This window comes from Pseudopipra pipra, chromosome 14 (assembly GCF_036250125.1).
Source record: "Pseudopipra pipra isolate bDixPip1 chromosome 14, bDixPip1.hap1, whole genome shotgun sequence".
Classification (NCBI taxonomy): Eukaryota; Metazoa; Chordata; class Aves; order Passeriformes; family Pipridae; genus Pseudopipra; species Pseudopipra pipra.
In genome coordinates, this window is record NC_087562.1 from 4,526,618 (window position 1) to 4,541,819 (window position 15,202).

Genomic DNA, 15,202 nt, shown 5'->3' on the forward strand with positions numbered 1-15,202 from the left:
TAGGTTTTTTCACTGTACACACAGCATATTTAGATTATCACAGGATGCCCTTCATTGCACAATGCCCACAATTACTTACATAATTAGATTTCATGTTGCTGACTTAGGAGTCTGTAACTAGACAGGCATTAGAGAAGGAAAAGAACCAAAATCCTAAAATACAGACTGTGGGGTAAAGAAAGCCTGAAAAATATCTTTGCTCTCTAAATAGCTACCATTAAAAAAAATAAAAAAACCTGAGGTCAATTTTTTTTTGTTGAAGATAAATTGCAGTTCTGCTCCTTACAAAAAATTGAAGTGGGTTATTGATTAACTTGGACAGGACTGTCCATTGTTGATATGTCTGGGATTATGAAAGGTCTAAAACATGAGAAAGTACATCACTAAAACAACTGACAGTCAAAAGATATCAGACATTCTGATTATCTTGAATAAAAATTATTTTATATTCTATGACCATCAGAGGAATTTATTACACACCTCAGAGTGCTCATCTGAGTAAGGAACATTTCCAACAAAATGTAGGAGATGTCCAGGTGATTCAGACACTCTGCCCTTCCTCACTGTCACCTTCAGAAGACTCTTTGCAGCCATTTAGAGAGAAACTGGAGACCATTCCATCCATTTTCCCCGTGTCATCTCCCTGGCATTTATGCTTACATTGTGAAACATCTCCAGTTCCCTTCAGAAGTAATTCCCAGGAGCAAACCTGCCTCTTAACACCTGCCTATAATTGTTGCATTAATGGAATCACCAAGGCAAGAGCTGTGAAGATCCCGGAGCATTTGGGGCATGTTCTGCCCAGCCTGGGACATCAGCAGCCAAGGGCAAGGTCTGCTCCAGAGTAACAGCGAGTTTTTAGCCAGCAAAGCCAACATCTCTGTCTTTGGGGCACTCTGAGCAATCATTAGCACTTGTCTGACAGACACTCTGTGCTGGATGTTGTCATTAACATATTCTGACCATTTAATTTCAAGAACAAGTCAGACATGAGGCCACGCTGCATATCAAAGGGAAGGGCTCTGAGCTCCACCTGTTATGCTGCTGAATAATAGCCAGGATCATTAGGATCCATGGGGGGGGTAGGGTTACATGGTGCTTTGTAACTAGGAAAATAACATTTCAGAGGGGTAATTGGGTAAATACATACTCTGCAGGGAGATCCTCTGAAGACAAACTGTCAGTTTGTTTAAATCCTCCTTCCACGTCCACCTGAAGTTTCTTGTTTCCTTGGAATTAACCATCTTGAAATCTTCAAAACATAAAATCCATTATTATTATTATTATTATTATTATTATTATTATTATTATTATTATTATTATTATTATTATTATCTAGAAACAAGTTTAATTGTGTCCTAGGTACATTATATTAATTATTATCCCTCAGAATATTCCAAAAGGGTGAGGTTTATGTTCCTTCATTAGACCACAGCTGACAAGCATAATAAAAGCAATACTTCTCCAATATTTACCAGTATTTTTGCTGCAGTTGTAAGAATACAGCACTCCTCCATCATGGGTGTTACTCTGTATTTCTGCAATATTTTTTCTATGAGTGCCTTTGTACACAACTGCTCTTTGGAGAAAAAAGAACACTTGAAGGTTGATCAGAAATTCCTTCTGTTATTCCAGAGCCATTTAATCCAGGTGTAGTCTTTTTCCCATATATTCATTTTAGAAGTCTCTTACCCCTCTAAGGTATGCTGGGAACCTCTTGGTCTTTTCAGGACATTACACTGAATAATCTACTCCCAAATTATGGGAGAGAACCAGCAGCAAGAGCCAGTGCTAAATGCAGATAGAAAGCACGAGTTAATCTTGGGATTTTTTCCTGGTTTTTATTGCTCACTAGGCTTCAAAAACAGTTGCTTCATCTTTTCATTTTGTAGGTTGCTGTACATACAGATTATTTCAATGCATCTTTCCCATTTTCAGCATCAGGTCTGAAATCACCAAGAGGGTGTTTTTTGGGTAAGGCACATAAAAATGAAGAGAAGGGCTGAGTAGTGAGGAGGACCAGAAACACAAACTCAGACTTTGAAGCCCCATCTAAGCATCCCATCCTACTTCCAGGATAGGGACAGGAACCACAAGGATATTTTTATTAGCATATTTCCTCCTGTCTTTGTGGTTAATGTATGATAACTTAGCCTTCTTATCCCTGTCTTCAATTCCTTCCTGCTGGATGAAGAGCAAACATCCAGCTGTGACATGGAGCATGTCGTGTGTTCACACCCCAGCTTAGCACATCCCTGCTTCTGCTTATACCAAACACTGAAAATACACTGAATAATGACTTCACAATGGATCTCAGTATTAAAAAATGTCTATTTAATGACTAAGAAAACCTTTTTAACCTTGTGAGCAGCTGACCTTGGTCCTCCAACCCATCTCTCCTTTGTACATCTCAGAGAGTAGATGGGTCTGGCTGTGTGACCTGAAGGGGAACAAACTCTGATGGCACCAGGTCAGAGAAAGTTGGAAGTTCAGAGCTGCTCATGAGAAGCTGCCTTCCAGCTGCCTGGTGGATCCAAACCCAGCTCCATTGAGTCAATTCACACACCCACTTCCACAGAGTGCATAGAACTCAGTTTCCCAAATGGAGCTGCTTTTCCAAGTGGAAAAGAATTAATAAAGAATTAATAAATTATTAGTAAATATTTTAGGCAAAATGTATTTTAGAATCATAGAATAATGTAGTTTGGAATGGAGCTTGAAGATCATCTGATCCAACCCTTCGCTTAAGGCAGCACCAACTTAATTAGTTTAGTCAGGGTCTTGTTGAGTCAAGTTGTGAATATCTCCAAGGGTGGATATTCCACAGCCTCTCTGGATGTTTGTCCCAGCATTTGACTACATGTATGGTTAGTGCTGGGGATGACAGTGAGGACAGCAGAAGATTATTATTGACTCATTAGAATTAGTTTAATTGGGTGTGAGATTTGTAAGAGTCCTAGGAGTTAAAACTCCTTTCTGTAAGTTCATAAACCATTTGCAAGTGGGATCTTAGGACTGAATGTGACTCAGAGGTTTGTTATCCTAAAGTGGGAATTTAAACTTTCATTCATGAAGTATCTGGAAAACAGTTTGGGTGTTGGAGCACCAACGTGTGTCGGTCCCTGCACTAACCCTCAGTTAATAACAAGCAGACAGCTGCAGCCTTCCACAGCTCCAGTTTGGGACTGGCACAGTGCCACGGAAAGAGCATACACCACCCTAATCCCAGGGAGACAAATGTAGGGAATAAATCTCAGAAACCCTACATTTATAAAAATATAGTGCCTCGTTCTACAGAGGGATGTGGAACAAAGCCCTTTGCCACATCATTGCTGCAAATGCATCCAGGAGCAGCTGAGGTATTAACACAACCGCCAAGTTGGGAATCTGACTAACAAATACATGGAAAATTCCCTCAGTAATATATTCACTACTTACATATTCAATGCTGCTTCGAGCACAGACATTTCTAAATGATTCCTCAGCTTCGTCAGGGTTCCAGTCTCACCCTGGCTCTTGGCAGCTCTGCCTCATCTCTGAACAGAAAGAGAAGGTGCCCACAGCATGGAGATGTGCACGTGCCTCCAGAGGAACCCTGGCAGTCACCTGGCAGGTGTTTGGAGCAGGATGGCAAGATCTGCACCTCTCCACCACAGAAACCCCAGGGTTGTTCCTTAGGACCTCCCTGAATGGATTCCAGTTGATAGCAACCCCTACAGCTGGAAGTCCTGCCAGCACTTGGCTGAAGCCTTATCATGAGGAACAATGATGAGCTGAAGGAACTGGGGGCACATCAGTTAACACGTCCTCAGCTTGTGGGAACGACCAGGGCTGGCACAGGACTCACTGAGACCAAGGAATGGGGCCCACCTGTGCCAAAGTCAGCTTTCAGGAGGTCACAGGGCCTGAGGACAGCACAAGGTTGTCTCCTCCACTGCAGGGAGCCCCTGCCAGGGGCTGGTGCCATGGCCAGGGAGTGTCAGAGCAGCGTGGGCAGAGCTGCCCCACGGTTGGTGTAGCCAGCCTGGCTCACTGCACACACTGGGACAGGCACACTGTCGGTGCCTCCCACCCTGTGAGCAAAGGAGCTGCTCCCAGAGCCCAGCTCTTTCCTCCAAAGCACCCTCAGGTTAAATCAGTGCTTTTACACCTTCCATGTCCATGTTCAGAGCACTGTCCCCACTTGTTAAACGCAGATTTCCAACCAGCTGCACTCTCCAGTGATTTAAGATGCCTCTGTCTGATGAACAGTGACAGCTTTCATAGCTGCCTTCACTACTGTCCATAAGAGAGTTTGTTCCTTCCAGGCACCAGGACCAAGTTGGTTTTACACTGGGCTGAATTCAGGTCTCAAACACAAATTAAATCTGCAGTGAAAACCAATGCAATAATTGAGGCCAGAACTTGGCCTACTGACCCTGCTCATCTAAATGCTATTTCGGAGGGGATAATGATGTATTATTCCTCCTTTTTGACAATTACTCCTTCACAGATAATTTTTGAAATTTTCTGTGCCATTTTTCTGTGATGTTGCTCTGGTATCCTGGATACTTCACTGTAAAATCCTGTGCTCCTGTCATGCCATTATAGTTGCCTAAAGCAAGTTTCTTTATTCTTTTTTCCTGCTCTACCTTTCTCTTTGGCTCTTTCGTGTATTCTGCCACCACATTAACTTCATTTGTGTAACCAAGAAAATGAAGAATTCTACTGAATTCTGAAAGAAACCTTTGTGTATCATGAGTTTTCTTCTCTTATTATCCCACTATACAAACTGCTACTTCAGCTTTTTACTCAAAGGATCACCCCTCAGCCTTCTATATTGTACAAAGTTACCTATTTTTAGCCCTTTCCTTTTTAAACCTCTCCCTGCATGGTATTATTCACAAATTTGACTGTCACTACCTTTGCTCTATGGATGCTCCAAACCAGTTGCCACCTATTCTAGTCTGGATAGAGAGTATGAAGTGGGTATGTGATTTATCCTTCTGATATCTCCTTATCCCTGTCCAGTCACTAACAGAACATGGACAGAGTTCTCCACCAACAGAGCTGTCTCTGCCCAGTCAGAACCTCCACCTACCACAGGAGGGGATAAAGTCCCTGTGATAAATATGAGGAATGTGTCAGGGAAGACAGTTTGGATTAGTCCTGCCTCAGGCAAAGGCAAACCCACCCGCGGGGCTGTTTTTGCTCAAGGACCTGGGTGCACTTGGTGGGTGCTGCAGAGAGATGGGGAAACATGATGTGTCCCTCCAAGGGATTTGTTTTTTGGGTGAGAACAGTTTGTTCCAGGGAGAATGGGTTCCTTCCATCTCAGAATGTGGTGGAGCCTTTTGTGCCTCCAGTTGGAGGGGGAGCACTGGGTGGTTTTAGTGGGAGCATTAAAGTAGAGAATACTATTCAAAAACCATGACAATCACTTCAAAAACAGTTATCACAGAATGTGCTGGGCTGGGTGGGACCCACAAGGGTCATCAGGTTCAGCTCCTGGCCATGCACAGGACCCTCCCCAAGAGTCACACCATGTGCCTGAGAGTATCATCCAAACACTTCTTGACCTCTGGCAGGCTTGGAGCAGTGACCACGTGTCTCCCTGTATGCAGGAGCTACAAAACACATACTGCCACTGGAGAGTCTTTCCCAAAAATTGCTATCTCACATCCCAGATCTTGGAGTAACTATGTCTAGTTGTTCATTTGTCTTGTTTTCCAACCCAGAGCCTTCTTTTTCACCAAACTGTCATTTCAGTCTGGGGCACGTTCCTTGAAAATCTCTGCAAAACTATTGCATTTTCCTCTCTCTGAGAGCACTGTAAAATCCCCTTCAGTACAGTGGCCACTTGAACTGAGCAGTATCCCTTGGTACCCCTCAATACTCTGTACCCATCCCTTGTCTCATCTCAATGTGTGAGCTGTGCAGGGCCAGCTGGTAAAGCCTCTCTGAACATCTGAAATCCTAAATCCTCAGCACCTTTGGAAACACCGAGTGACGAATCCCTCCCCGAAACCAGGGCTTTCACTCCTTTGTGCTCAAGTTCACCACTTTGCTGTAAAAGGGCTAAGAAAATATTTTTCTACCTGCCCCACAAGAACATGTGGTTTATTTTGTGACAGTCGTGCCAGTAGTGTTTGTAAAGCAGTGAGTCACTGAGTGGAAGTACAACAAGTAGCTCAAATATTTATTTGTACTGTATTAGAGCTAAACCTTTGTATTTTTTTAATGTGGAATCTTCACTTCTGACTAAGCTTTGGGATGTAAAAGTGTTGAACTGAGCTGAATCTCAATGAAGCCCATATGGAGGAGAAAGGGGCTGGGTGAACTGTACAGCAGAACACTGAAATCAGCCAGAACTGAACAAGGTAGAGGAGAACAAACTGCCAATGAACATAAAAGAAGACAGCATTAATTTTTGTCTAATGATTTCATATGCAGGTTTCATGTAAATTAATAGTTGCTTCCTGCATTTCTGAACTTGCTTTAATGTTGAAGAGCACCTTTAGTGATAGTTGTATTTTTATTTTTCAACTGTTGCTTACACATTTCTACGTCTGTTTGGAAACGTGATATTTTTAACAAGTTCCAGGCAGTAAAAACTGTGATCTGTTCACATAAACACTGGTTTGCTTAGAAGTCTCTTCAAGTCCTGCTCCTGTTCCTATAAACCGCTTTTAAAATAAAAAACTAAAAACCTCATGGTTTAAATCCCAGGAATTTCCACTTTGACTTTACTGGGGAATAACTCTGCTGACTTGTAGCACTGTAAAGGAAGCATAGGCAGAATCAGAGCCTTACTAGGTTGTGCTGAACTCTTTGCTGATAAACACATTTTCCACACACATCCTCTTGGATGGTTTAAAACTGGAGAATCCCCTTGAATTTGGCAGAGAAACTTGAGAAAGGAGTCCACAGTATTAGAAAGCTGAGAGCCACACGTGTCCAAAACAGCCAGCTCTTTGTAGAGCTTAGCAAAATATTTTGTCTCCTTGAATTTAGATTTCTCACTCATCCTTTAGTCATCTGTGATGGTCACAGAAATAGGCTGTGCAGGAACAGCTCTGCCTCGAGCAAACCCCGCCCGTGCCTCAGTTCTCTGGGCCCAGCAGCTCCCACTGGCTGTGGAAAGCTCTCTTGCCATGGTAAATGGGAACAGCATTTCTTTTTCACTTTGTTTTGGTCTACAAAACAGGAAAATATCTGTTGGTTCTAAATTTAAAGCGTGCACTATAACGTACAAAACAAATGTAGCAGTCCAGTAAAAACCACCAGCTGTACTTTAGTGCTGAAATCAAGGCAGGCATTTCTCATCAGCTTCAAATGTTCTACACAGCACTGGGCCAGATCCACTCTGGAATGGATTGTGCCAGAGAGTTTGGGGAGGGTGTGTTCAGAACTGACCACTTCTTAGCATAAGGGACACCCAGGACTTGGCTTCTTGCTTTGCTTTCCTTAAGAACCATGAAAGACAATAATGAACTGATTTACTGCACGAGAGGAAAAAGGGATTTGATAAATTAAATGTGTCGCTGTGCTTTAAAATAAAGAGAACCCTCCGTGTTCTTGGGATTTCTCTGGGAGTTGGATGTGTTGACAATGTTTGTGAGTCAAAGGAACAGACCCAAAGGGTCTCCCCCACTCTGCAGAACAGTTTGTGATGACACAGGTGCACTGTTGGATTGCAAAGGCAAAACCCCTGCTCCTCCTCCAATAAAGAACATTCTCAACATTATCTTATCCTGGTGCTAAAGAGGATCTTTTATTTTTTGTGCACTTCTCGTGCACCTTTGAAAACCATCTGACCTTCCAAATGAAAACCTGAAATATATTTTATGAAATTATTGTATTTAGGAATGAACAGCTCTTTGCTGTTCAATCTGTGAGCAATAAGCCTGGACAGAAATATGTTCTGGATCATGAACATGTCCAATATGAAAGGGTTTGTATGATGTAATTGCCTGCAGTGACAGGGACTACCCAAGTTGATCAAAAAGTCCATTCCTGATCCCTGTGTCATCTGTCAATTTTCCTTTTCCAAGAGACAGTATCAGTCTGTACAAAAATGTCCTTCCTCCAGTGCAAGATTCCTGTGTATATTATTATTCCTGTTTGCTCCAAACCCCACAGTGGTTGTGGCACTTCCACCACAGGTATTGTTTATACACATGCACTTAAATATCCTAATAGAGGAAAATTATGTAGATTATACCCTTAGATTTATAGTGGGAGAGGGAAATGGCTTTAACAAATTGGGAGTTTGGAGTACTGTAAGCACTGACCAGGAGAAAGCTGCTGGACACAAACCAAGAGGAGAGGTCATGGAAATGGGTTCTGTGAGCTGGGTCAGCAACGGGGACAAATGGGGAGCCACGGCCCTGGTGTGGAACTGGAGATGTGGCACTGGGGCAGTTTTGAAAAGAGGCAGAAAAGAACAACTGAGAGCCCAGACCAGAATTTCAGTTTCAGTGAGACCGAATTTCAGAGAAAGGTGGGACTTCCAAGAAAACGGGCGGATGGTCCCTGGAGATATGAGTGAGCACGGAAGCTGGGGCTGGGGCTGTTTGTCTCCAGGCTCTCAGCCAGGGCTCCATCTCATCTCCACTGGTTCTGGAAGCAGGTCCCTCTGCCAGGAGCCCCTTGGCACGACGAGGAAATCGTGTTGCTCACGTCCTCACGGAGCGAGGCTCATCCCTCCAGGGGTTCTAACTGCCCGGATGGCAGGGAAGGGAACTCACAGAGTGCACTCACACAGGGCAAAATGCTGGGGCCAGAGAAGTTAGGAATGTGAAAACACCACTTTTAGAAGGAATTTCCAATGGCTGCAGCACTCCTGTAAAATACAACTAATGGCAGTGCACTCCTGGGTTTCCATCCAAACCAGGACCATCGGATCTCCCAGCAGGGAGCCTCTACAGCATTAAGGTCTCTCAGGAGAGGAGGATCAAAGGTGCAGGTTTGCACACAGGGACCAGCAGGAGATTTAACAGCATTTATTTGTTCTGTTTTAAGCCTTGGTACGTGTGTGTTGGAGGACACATGCACCTAACACAGTGGTTTCCAGCCATGCTTAATACCAGGCTTTTCCCAGTGAAAATGCAGAAGTTTCAGGGTTTCCCTGATAAGTTTTAACAACTCTTCTGATTCTAAAAAAATTATAAAACAGGGGAAAATAATAGAAAATTAAAAACCCATATGCATAAAAGGAGGAAAAAAGGAACTGCATAAACAGCAGTGTCTTCTTAACACTAAGAGGGTGTTCAGTGGCCTTCCTGGGAAGGTGTCATTTGATGTTCTGAGTAATTCAGATGAGCAATGTCTTCCCTTGCATTTTTGTGACTATCTGGCCCTTGCACTTTCATTTTGATCTTCCAGGTAACCACACAGATTTTCTACTGGGGGGTTCCATAGCTGACTCATGGACTGGCCCTGCTCTCAGCTTTCATTCCACTGTTATTTTTTTAACACGAATAGTGGCTCCTTCAGGAGATATGCTGCCATATCTCTTGTACATCTGGAACAAATGCTCCAATTACCAGATTTTGAGAAACAAAAATAAGTTACAAGCAGGCAAGAGATTTACAGCTAATGAAATGCTCTAGATCTCGAAGCAAATGGAATGAAAAGAGGGAAGTTGGGGCAATACTGAATTTTGAAAAGACAAACATGTTGAATCAGATGGCCTTTATCTCTCTCAGAAATCGTACTGCCTTCCTCTCCTTGGCACTTCCTTCAAATACCCTTCCAACACCCTGAGGCACAACATGGGACAAAGACCTCCAATGAAAAAAACCCACGAAGCAGCAGCACAAGTCCTGTAATCACAGTAATGAAAAGCAGTTTTTCTGGTGTCTGTCGTGCAGTGGCTGCTGCTCTGAAGAGTTCCCTGAGACAGAGACCATCTGAACACCCCAGATAACAGTTTAAATGCCTACATGGATATGCAAGGCAAGGAGAGGAGACGACATGTACTTACTTTGGGAATCACTGAGTACATCTGCAATCTTCCAGACCTTTCTGGAAGTTTACTGATCTCTGGAAGGTGTTTTCGGGGTGTGCAAGGACTTTTATTTATGCTCTGCAGAGCTGGGAACTGTGAGATGAGTGAAATCTGCTTCAACTTCACAGTTACATCTGTAGAAATAATTCCATAGGAATTACCCCTTTTAACTTAGCCTGGATTTAATTTTTTTGATAAGTGAACAATAACACTGTTATTAAATGATTTTGACCCTGAATCTTCTGTGAAGGAAGGGATGTGTGTGTTGTACTCTGCATATATAAGCACAGCACTTCAGTTTACCAAGCTCTAGATATTTATAGTGTAATTGATTTGGTTTTTTTATTTCACATTAAGTTTAGAATAAAGATATCTTTTAAAGTCTTTTTATTTATGCCTCTCATCCTGGTTTGTGTATAGAGCTTGGTTCAAGGCTAGTTGGAAGCTAAAAAGCGTGTTGCAAATGCATTTGCACAGATGCCATTGTCTCATTCTATTTGTTCTCTTGAAAGGTATTTATATGGCAACATATCAGCACCTCAGTTCATCCAAAATTAGCCAGGAGGGAGAGAATCCAGGGAAGTGATGGTACATGTCAGTTCTGGCACTTTCTTAACTGTGATACCTCTGCAAAGTTTGTTTGCAATAATTTCATTTTATTACATTTAAGTGCTTAGTTTTCCAAAGCAAATGTAGTGAACTGAGGGATTTGGCAACAGTAACTACCAAGGTCACTTTTGGGAAGATGTGATTCAGTCCTGATTAAAGACAGATCTGAGGGGGGAAAAGGGAAGATCAGCCACTGAAGCCCAAGATATTTTCTGCATATCCTCAGAACTGTGTATTGCTTATTCTAGGGGAAGAATTCAAGTATTACTTCTATTAATCTGTCACAGAATTATTTCTCATCAAGAAAACTCATATGATTTGTGCAACCTTAAGTAAATGTAGAAAGGTTATTGCTTTATATACCACCTGTTAAAACCAATATACATCATTAAAAACCAAAGTAGTGGTGCTTGCTGTTACTGTGCACTGTGGATAGAAGGAAAATGGGACAGACAGGACGAGGTGTGGGTAAATCCCTGATGTTTGTTCCTCCAGTGAAGCACCTCACAGTGGCACTGTAAAGGGGATAAATATTACTGAGGAACTTAAAGCCCCAAGAAAGAAAAGGGACCATGTTGAGAGGTCAAGTATGTTGGATGCTCCCCTGAGCTGCATTCAGTGATGAACAATGAGGCCGTAATGAGGACGAGAAAATATCTACTCAGACTTTTTATGCATCATTAGCCAAGCCAGTGGGTATTATGGTTGAACTAAAAAAAAAATCAAGGAAAACAAACTAATTTTGGATCAGCCCACATTTTTTTCATTTTCTCCCCAGCAAAACAATAAACTGAAAAGAGGGTTGACCAGAAACAAAACATTTTGTCTTCAGTTTGTGTTGTCCCTCTTTATTTTAGTTTGTTAAATCTGAGAGGGAACATTGATAGTTTTGTTCCAAAAATGCTGTAATGAAACGCTGAGTCTTTCCCAAATATATTTGCTTTCTGAATGTTTTTTTTTCGGAAATCATTTATTAAATTTGACCCAATTTCATCAATATTTTTATTCGCCCTTCGTGATGTGTTGAACTCGTTAATCACATTCCTCGTTGCCAGTATTTTGTTTCCCAGGAACAAAGACCACTCATATTGTCTCCTTTTATCCTCTTCATTGAAATGCAGGATGCCTCATCACCAAAATACTTGAGTGCTTTCCATATTAAAAAATGCCCTCCACAAAACCTCTTCCTTTTCCTTTTTCTCCTTGTGGAGCAGCAACGTGAAATCTGGGTAGTTAAAGACAGGAATACAGTGATAGAGTGAAAAAAGGGGAGGGTGAAGGGATGGTTCTTGGATGTGATCCCAAAGAAGGTGAGGTATTTGCCCATCCTTTCTGAGGTTCTTCCTTCAGTGAGCAAGTGGGGAGTGCAGCTGGAGTAATCCCTCAAAGACAGACGAGTTACTCTGAGGAAGCACCAACCTGACACCGAGTTTGTGTTCCAGCTCCAAACTCCTGAGTGGAAAAGGGAGGGAATGCAGGTGGTGTTCAGTGGTCCAGGCTCTCCAGTACTGAGAGCTGAGGTCTGCTGAGTGTAGCAGCAATTTAATTTTTTCCCCAGGACACACATATGTGTGTTTTGCTCCTTGGTATAGTGAGCTGCAGTAATTAAAGTAACAAATCCAAGGCAGCCCATACAGAGTTGCACAGTTCAATGTTCAGTTTTTCTGGCTGATCCCAGATAGGAGGATGAGAAGCATTGTAAAGCCAAGGATAATTTGGACAGCTGCTCTCTATAAAGTCAACAAGATCATTATAAGTCTACTATTAGTTTGACAATTGAAAGCCACACGTCCCACATGGGGACAGAAAAAAAAAAAAAAAAGCCAGTTCATTTATTTTGTGAAGCTTTTTCCCTCTTTTCAGACAAATGATCTCAAACTTGCTCAGGCTGAGCTTCAGTTAATTGTTTTGCCATCCTGGGCAGTCCTGAAGGGGACTCTGCTGAATTCAGAGTGAAGAGGATGCCTTGCTTTGCTTCTGAGGAGGTTCCATGCAGATCCTGGATCAGCCAGAGCACAGGAACAGCTGGCTGGGCTGGTGCAGGGAGTGCCTGGACATGGAGCAAGGCTCCTGTGTCCACTCTGACTCACACACATATCTCAGCACAGTTCCCATGTAAATGAACTCAGAAGTATAATGTTTAGTTGCTAATTACATTTAGAGTCCTTTGGGGAACCCACCAAGATCTCTCTGAATGTACAGTTCCAGGCAGTGAACAGCCAGAATTAATCCATTGGTTTGCTCTAACAGGGGACCCAGAAAGAACAATTACTCACACTGCTGTGATTGCCCTTCCTCAAGGTTAAATTCTCCATACAGATTCTGTTGTTCTTCACATGAGATGATTTTCCTTTGAAGAGCAGTGAAAGCTGTTACAGGAGCTATCCAATTTTTTATTTTTCTAAATTAACAATACTGCTTTTGGTTAATGATAATGATTCTTTTTTTCATTAGTGGCATCTTTATCCTTCATAAACCACATATTAAAGAAAAAACCCTAAAAAATTAAAGAACAAAAAAATAAAACTTGGGAGAGCCTTTGAAGGCTTCTTTATCATAACTGATTTCCCAGCATTGACTTTTCGTGGCAGATGTATGTAACAAAAACTGTTAGTTCTAAAAACCCTCCCTGCCTTCTAATGCTGAACTTCTACTACCATTACATCATTTTTCTTAAAGACTGGATCTGAATCTCACTTGGTGCAGTTTAACCCCCTGACTTGCTGCCAAGTGGTTGTGTTTGGGTTTTCCTGGGCACTCTCCCCCTCCTGAGGCTTTGCCAGCGCTGAGGTAGCACAAAGATTTCTCCAGTTGTACAGTCCATGTTCTACAACAGCAGGATGCTGTTAATTCACATTCTGTGCAATCCCAACACAGCCCTTGGTGCAGAAATGTTCCTTGCACTGACATTCCCCAGCACAGGCTGATGGAAGTCATTCCTTCCATGTAAGGATCCTGCCTTTATGCCTTTTGGTTGGTTGGGTTCTTTTATCGATGCACTCACAAATTTTGTGAATTTACTCGAATTTTGCCTTCCTAAAAATACAAATTTTTGTAGGTTGGAAGTAGCAAAGTGGATGTACAGTATTGCAAATAAGATCTTTGCTGTAAAATACTGTAATCAATTCTCTGTTCAAGGTAGTTCCAAGACACAAAGAAGACCGAGGAAGTTTACAGGGACATAATGCATGTGTGGATTCAGGAGAATCACTAACAATGCACCAAAAGATGCTTTATTTAGCTCTTTCAAGCAGGAGGTAGGTGAGGAATGTAACAGTAATTGTCTCATTTTCCAACCAGATTTTCAAAGAAATTGTGCCTTCATTAATGATCTCAGACTCTCTCTTGTTTCTTCACACTGGGGCTGTTGAAGGGCCCAGATCAGATTTGAGCAGGTGTTTATGTCTCTCCTGATGTTTTCAGAAGGGGCAGTGGCTTTGCTGTCCAAATACCACTGGGGCTCTGATTCCTCTCCTGTACTGTCAGCTCTGCTCAAGGGAATTCTTTTTAATATATTTTTGGTTTTTTCCATTAGGTCGAGAGGATTGTAGACAAAAGGAAGAACAAGAAGGGCAAATGGGAATATCTCATCAGGTGGAAAGGTTATGGAAGCAATGAAGACACCTGGGAACCTGAACATCATCTACTGCATTGTGAGGAGTTTATTGATGAGTTCAACAGACTCCACGTGACCAGAGAAAAAAGATCCAGGCACGGGAAACAGCCCAGCACGGCCAAACTGCTGCGGGAGAGCCGAGGGTCGTCTGTCGAGAAAATATCCCACAGACCTTCTGAATCTGGCAAGTCTAAAGGATCAACACACAAAAGGAAGAGAATTAATCCATCCCATCAAAAACAGAAACGAGGATACGCAGCAAAGCCGGGCTCTGCCAATGACAGGGCTGCTAAAACCGTGACTTACCGAACTACCCCCAGCGGGTTGCAGATCATGCCGCTGAAAAAGCCACACAATGGGCTGCAGAATGGAGATGGCAGCCACGAGAAGGATTCTAGACATTTTGGGAATGGCTCCCAGCAGCAGAACGCGGATTTAAACGATCACGAAGGAGACCCGAATTTGCCCAGCGTGCTGGAAGTCGGGCCCGACCCCCCCGTGGTGAATGGAATTGGTATGTGATCCACACCGCTCGGCTCTGGGGGAGGGGGTGCTCATGCCAGCAGAGCCCACTGGTGGAAACACTGTTGGCATACAGGGGATATGGTGAGAAGCACACAAACAAGCTCCACACTCTTTCCCTGTGTGTTAGACATGTTTTTTATCAGCTGGCTTCTCCCTTTCCTTCTCCCACGGAGTGACACGAAGCAGTGTGGGCTCCATTTGCAGTGTAAATCCCTGTGGGGAAATGAGGACAGGGCATGGAGCAGGAATGACAAGGGAGGGATGTATAAGGCTGCAGCTTGGGGTTTGTGTATCACCAAGTACCAAATAATTCCTGAGGTGTGCTCAAAAATCAGAATTTGTTTTAGAAACAGAGTTAATACCACTCTGGCTAAAGTGTCCTGGTAAGTATGGCTGAGTAAGATCCAAGTTCTCAGTATTACTGCTGGTCATATTCAGGAGTCCTCAGAGCAGCCAGGTCC

General features: G+C 42.8%; 1 protein-coding gene and 1 long non-coding RNA gene across 9 annotated transcripts in view; one reads left to right on the forward strand and one right to left on the reverse strand.

Moving 5' to 3' along the window:
• Positions 1 to 15,202, reverse strand: part of LOC135421991 (uncharacterized) — a 377,077-nt gene that overhangs the window by 299,451 nt on the left and 62,424 nt on the right. For 3 of the 6 annotated variants that reach the window (XR_010434267.1, XR_010434270.1, XR_010434269.1), the window contains exon 4: positions 1,151 to 1,252. The exons of 1 other annotated variant lie outside the window; for it this stretch is intronic. This is a non-coding gene — a long non-coding RNA (uncharacterized LOC135421991). Of the gene's footprint in view, positions 1 to 1,150; positions 1,253 to 6,151; positions 6,375 to 9,430; positions 10,126 to 15,202 lie in introns of those variants that run through there. 2 more of the 6 variants (XR_010434271.1, XR_010434272.1) reach the window with 2 other exon arrangements.
• The window catches only part of CDYL2 (chromodomain Y like 2), a 58,564-nt gene that overhangs the window by 16,743 nt on the left and 26,619 nt on the right, over positions 1 to 15,202 (forward strand). For 2 of the 3 annotated variants that reach the window (XM_064670929.1, XM_064670930.1), the window contains exon 2: positions 14,136 to 14,730. In XM_064670929.1, the coding sequence (XP_064526999.1) occupies positions 14,136 to 14,730 (595 nt within the window). Of the gene's footprint in view, positions 1 to 8,233; positions 8,483 to 14,135; positions 14,731 to 15,202 lie in introns of those variants that run through there. The other variant, XM_064670931.1, reaches the window with a different exon arrangement.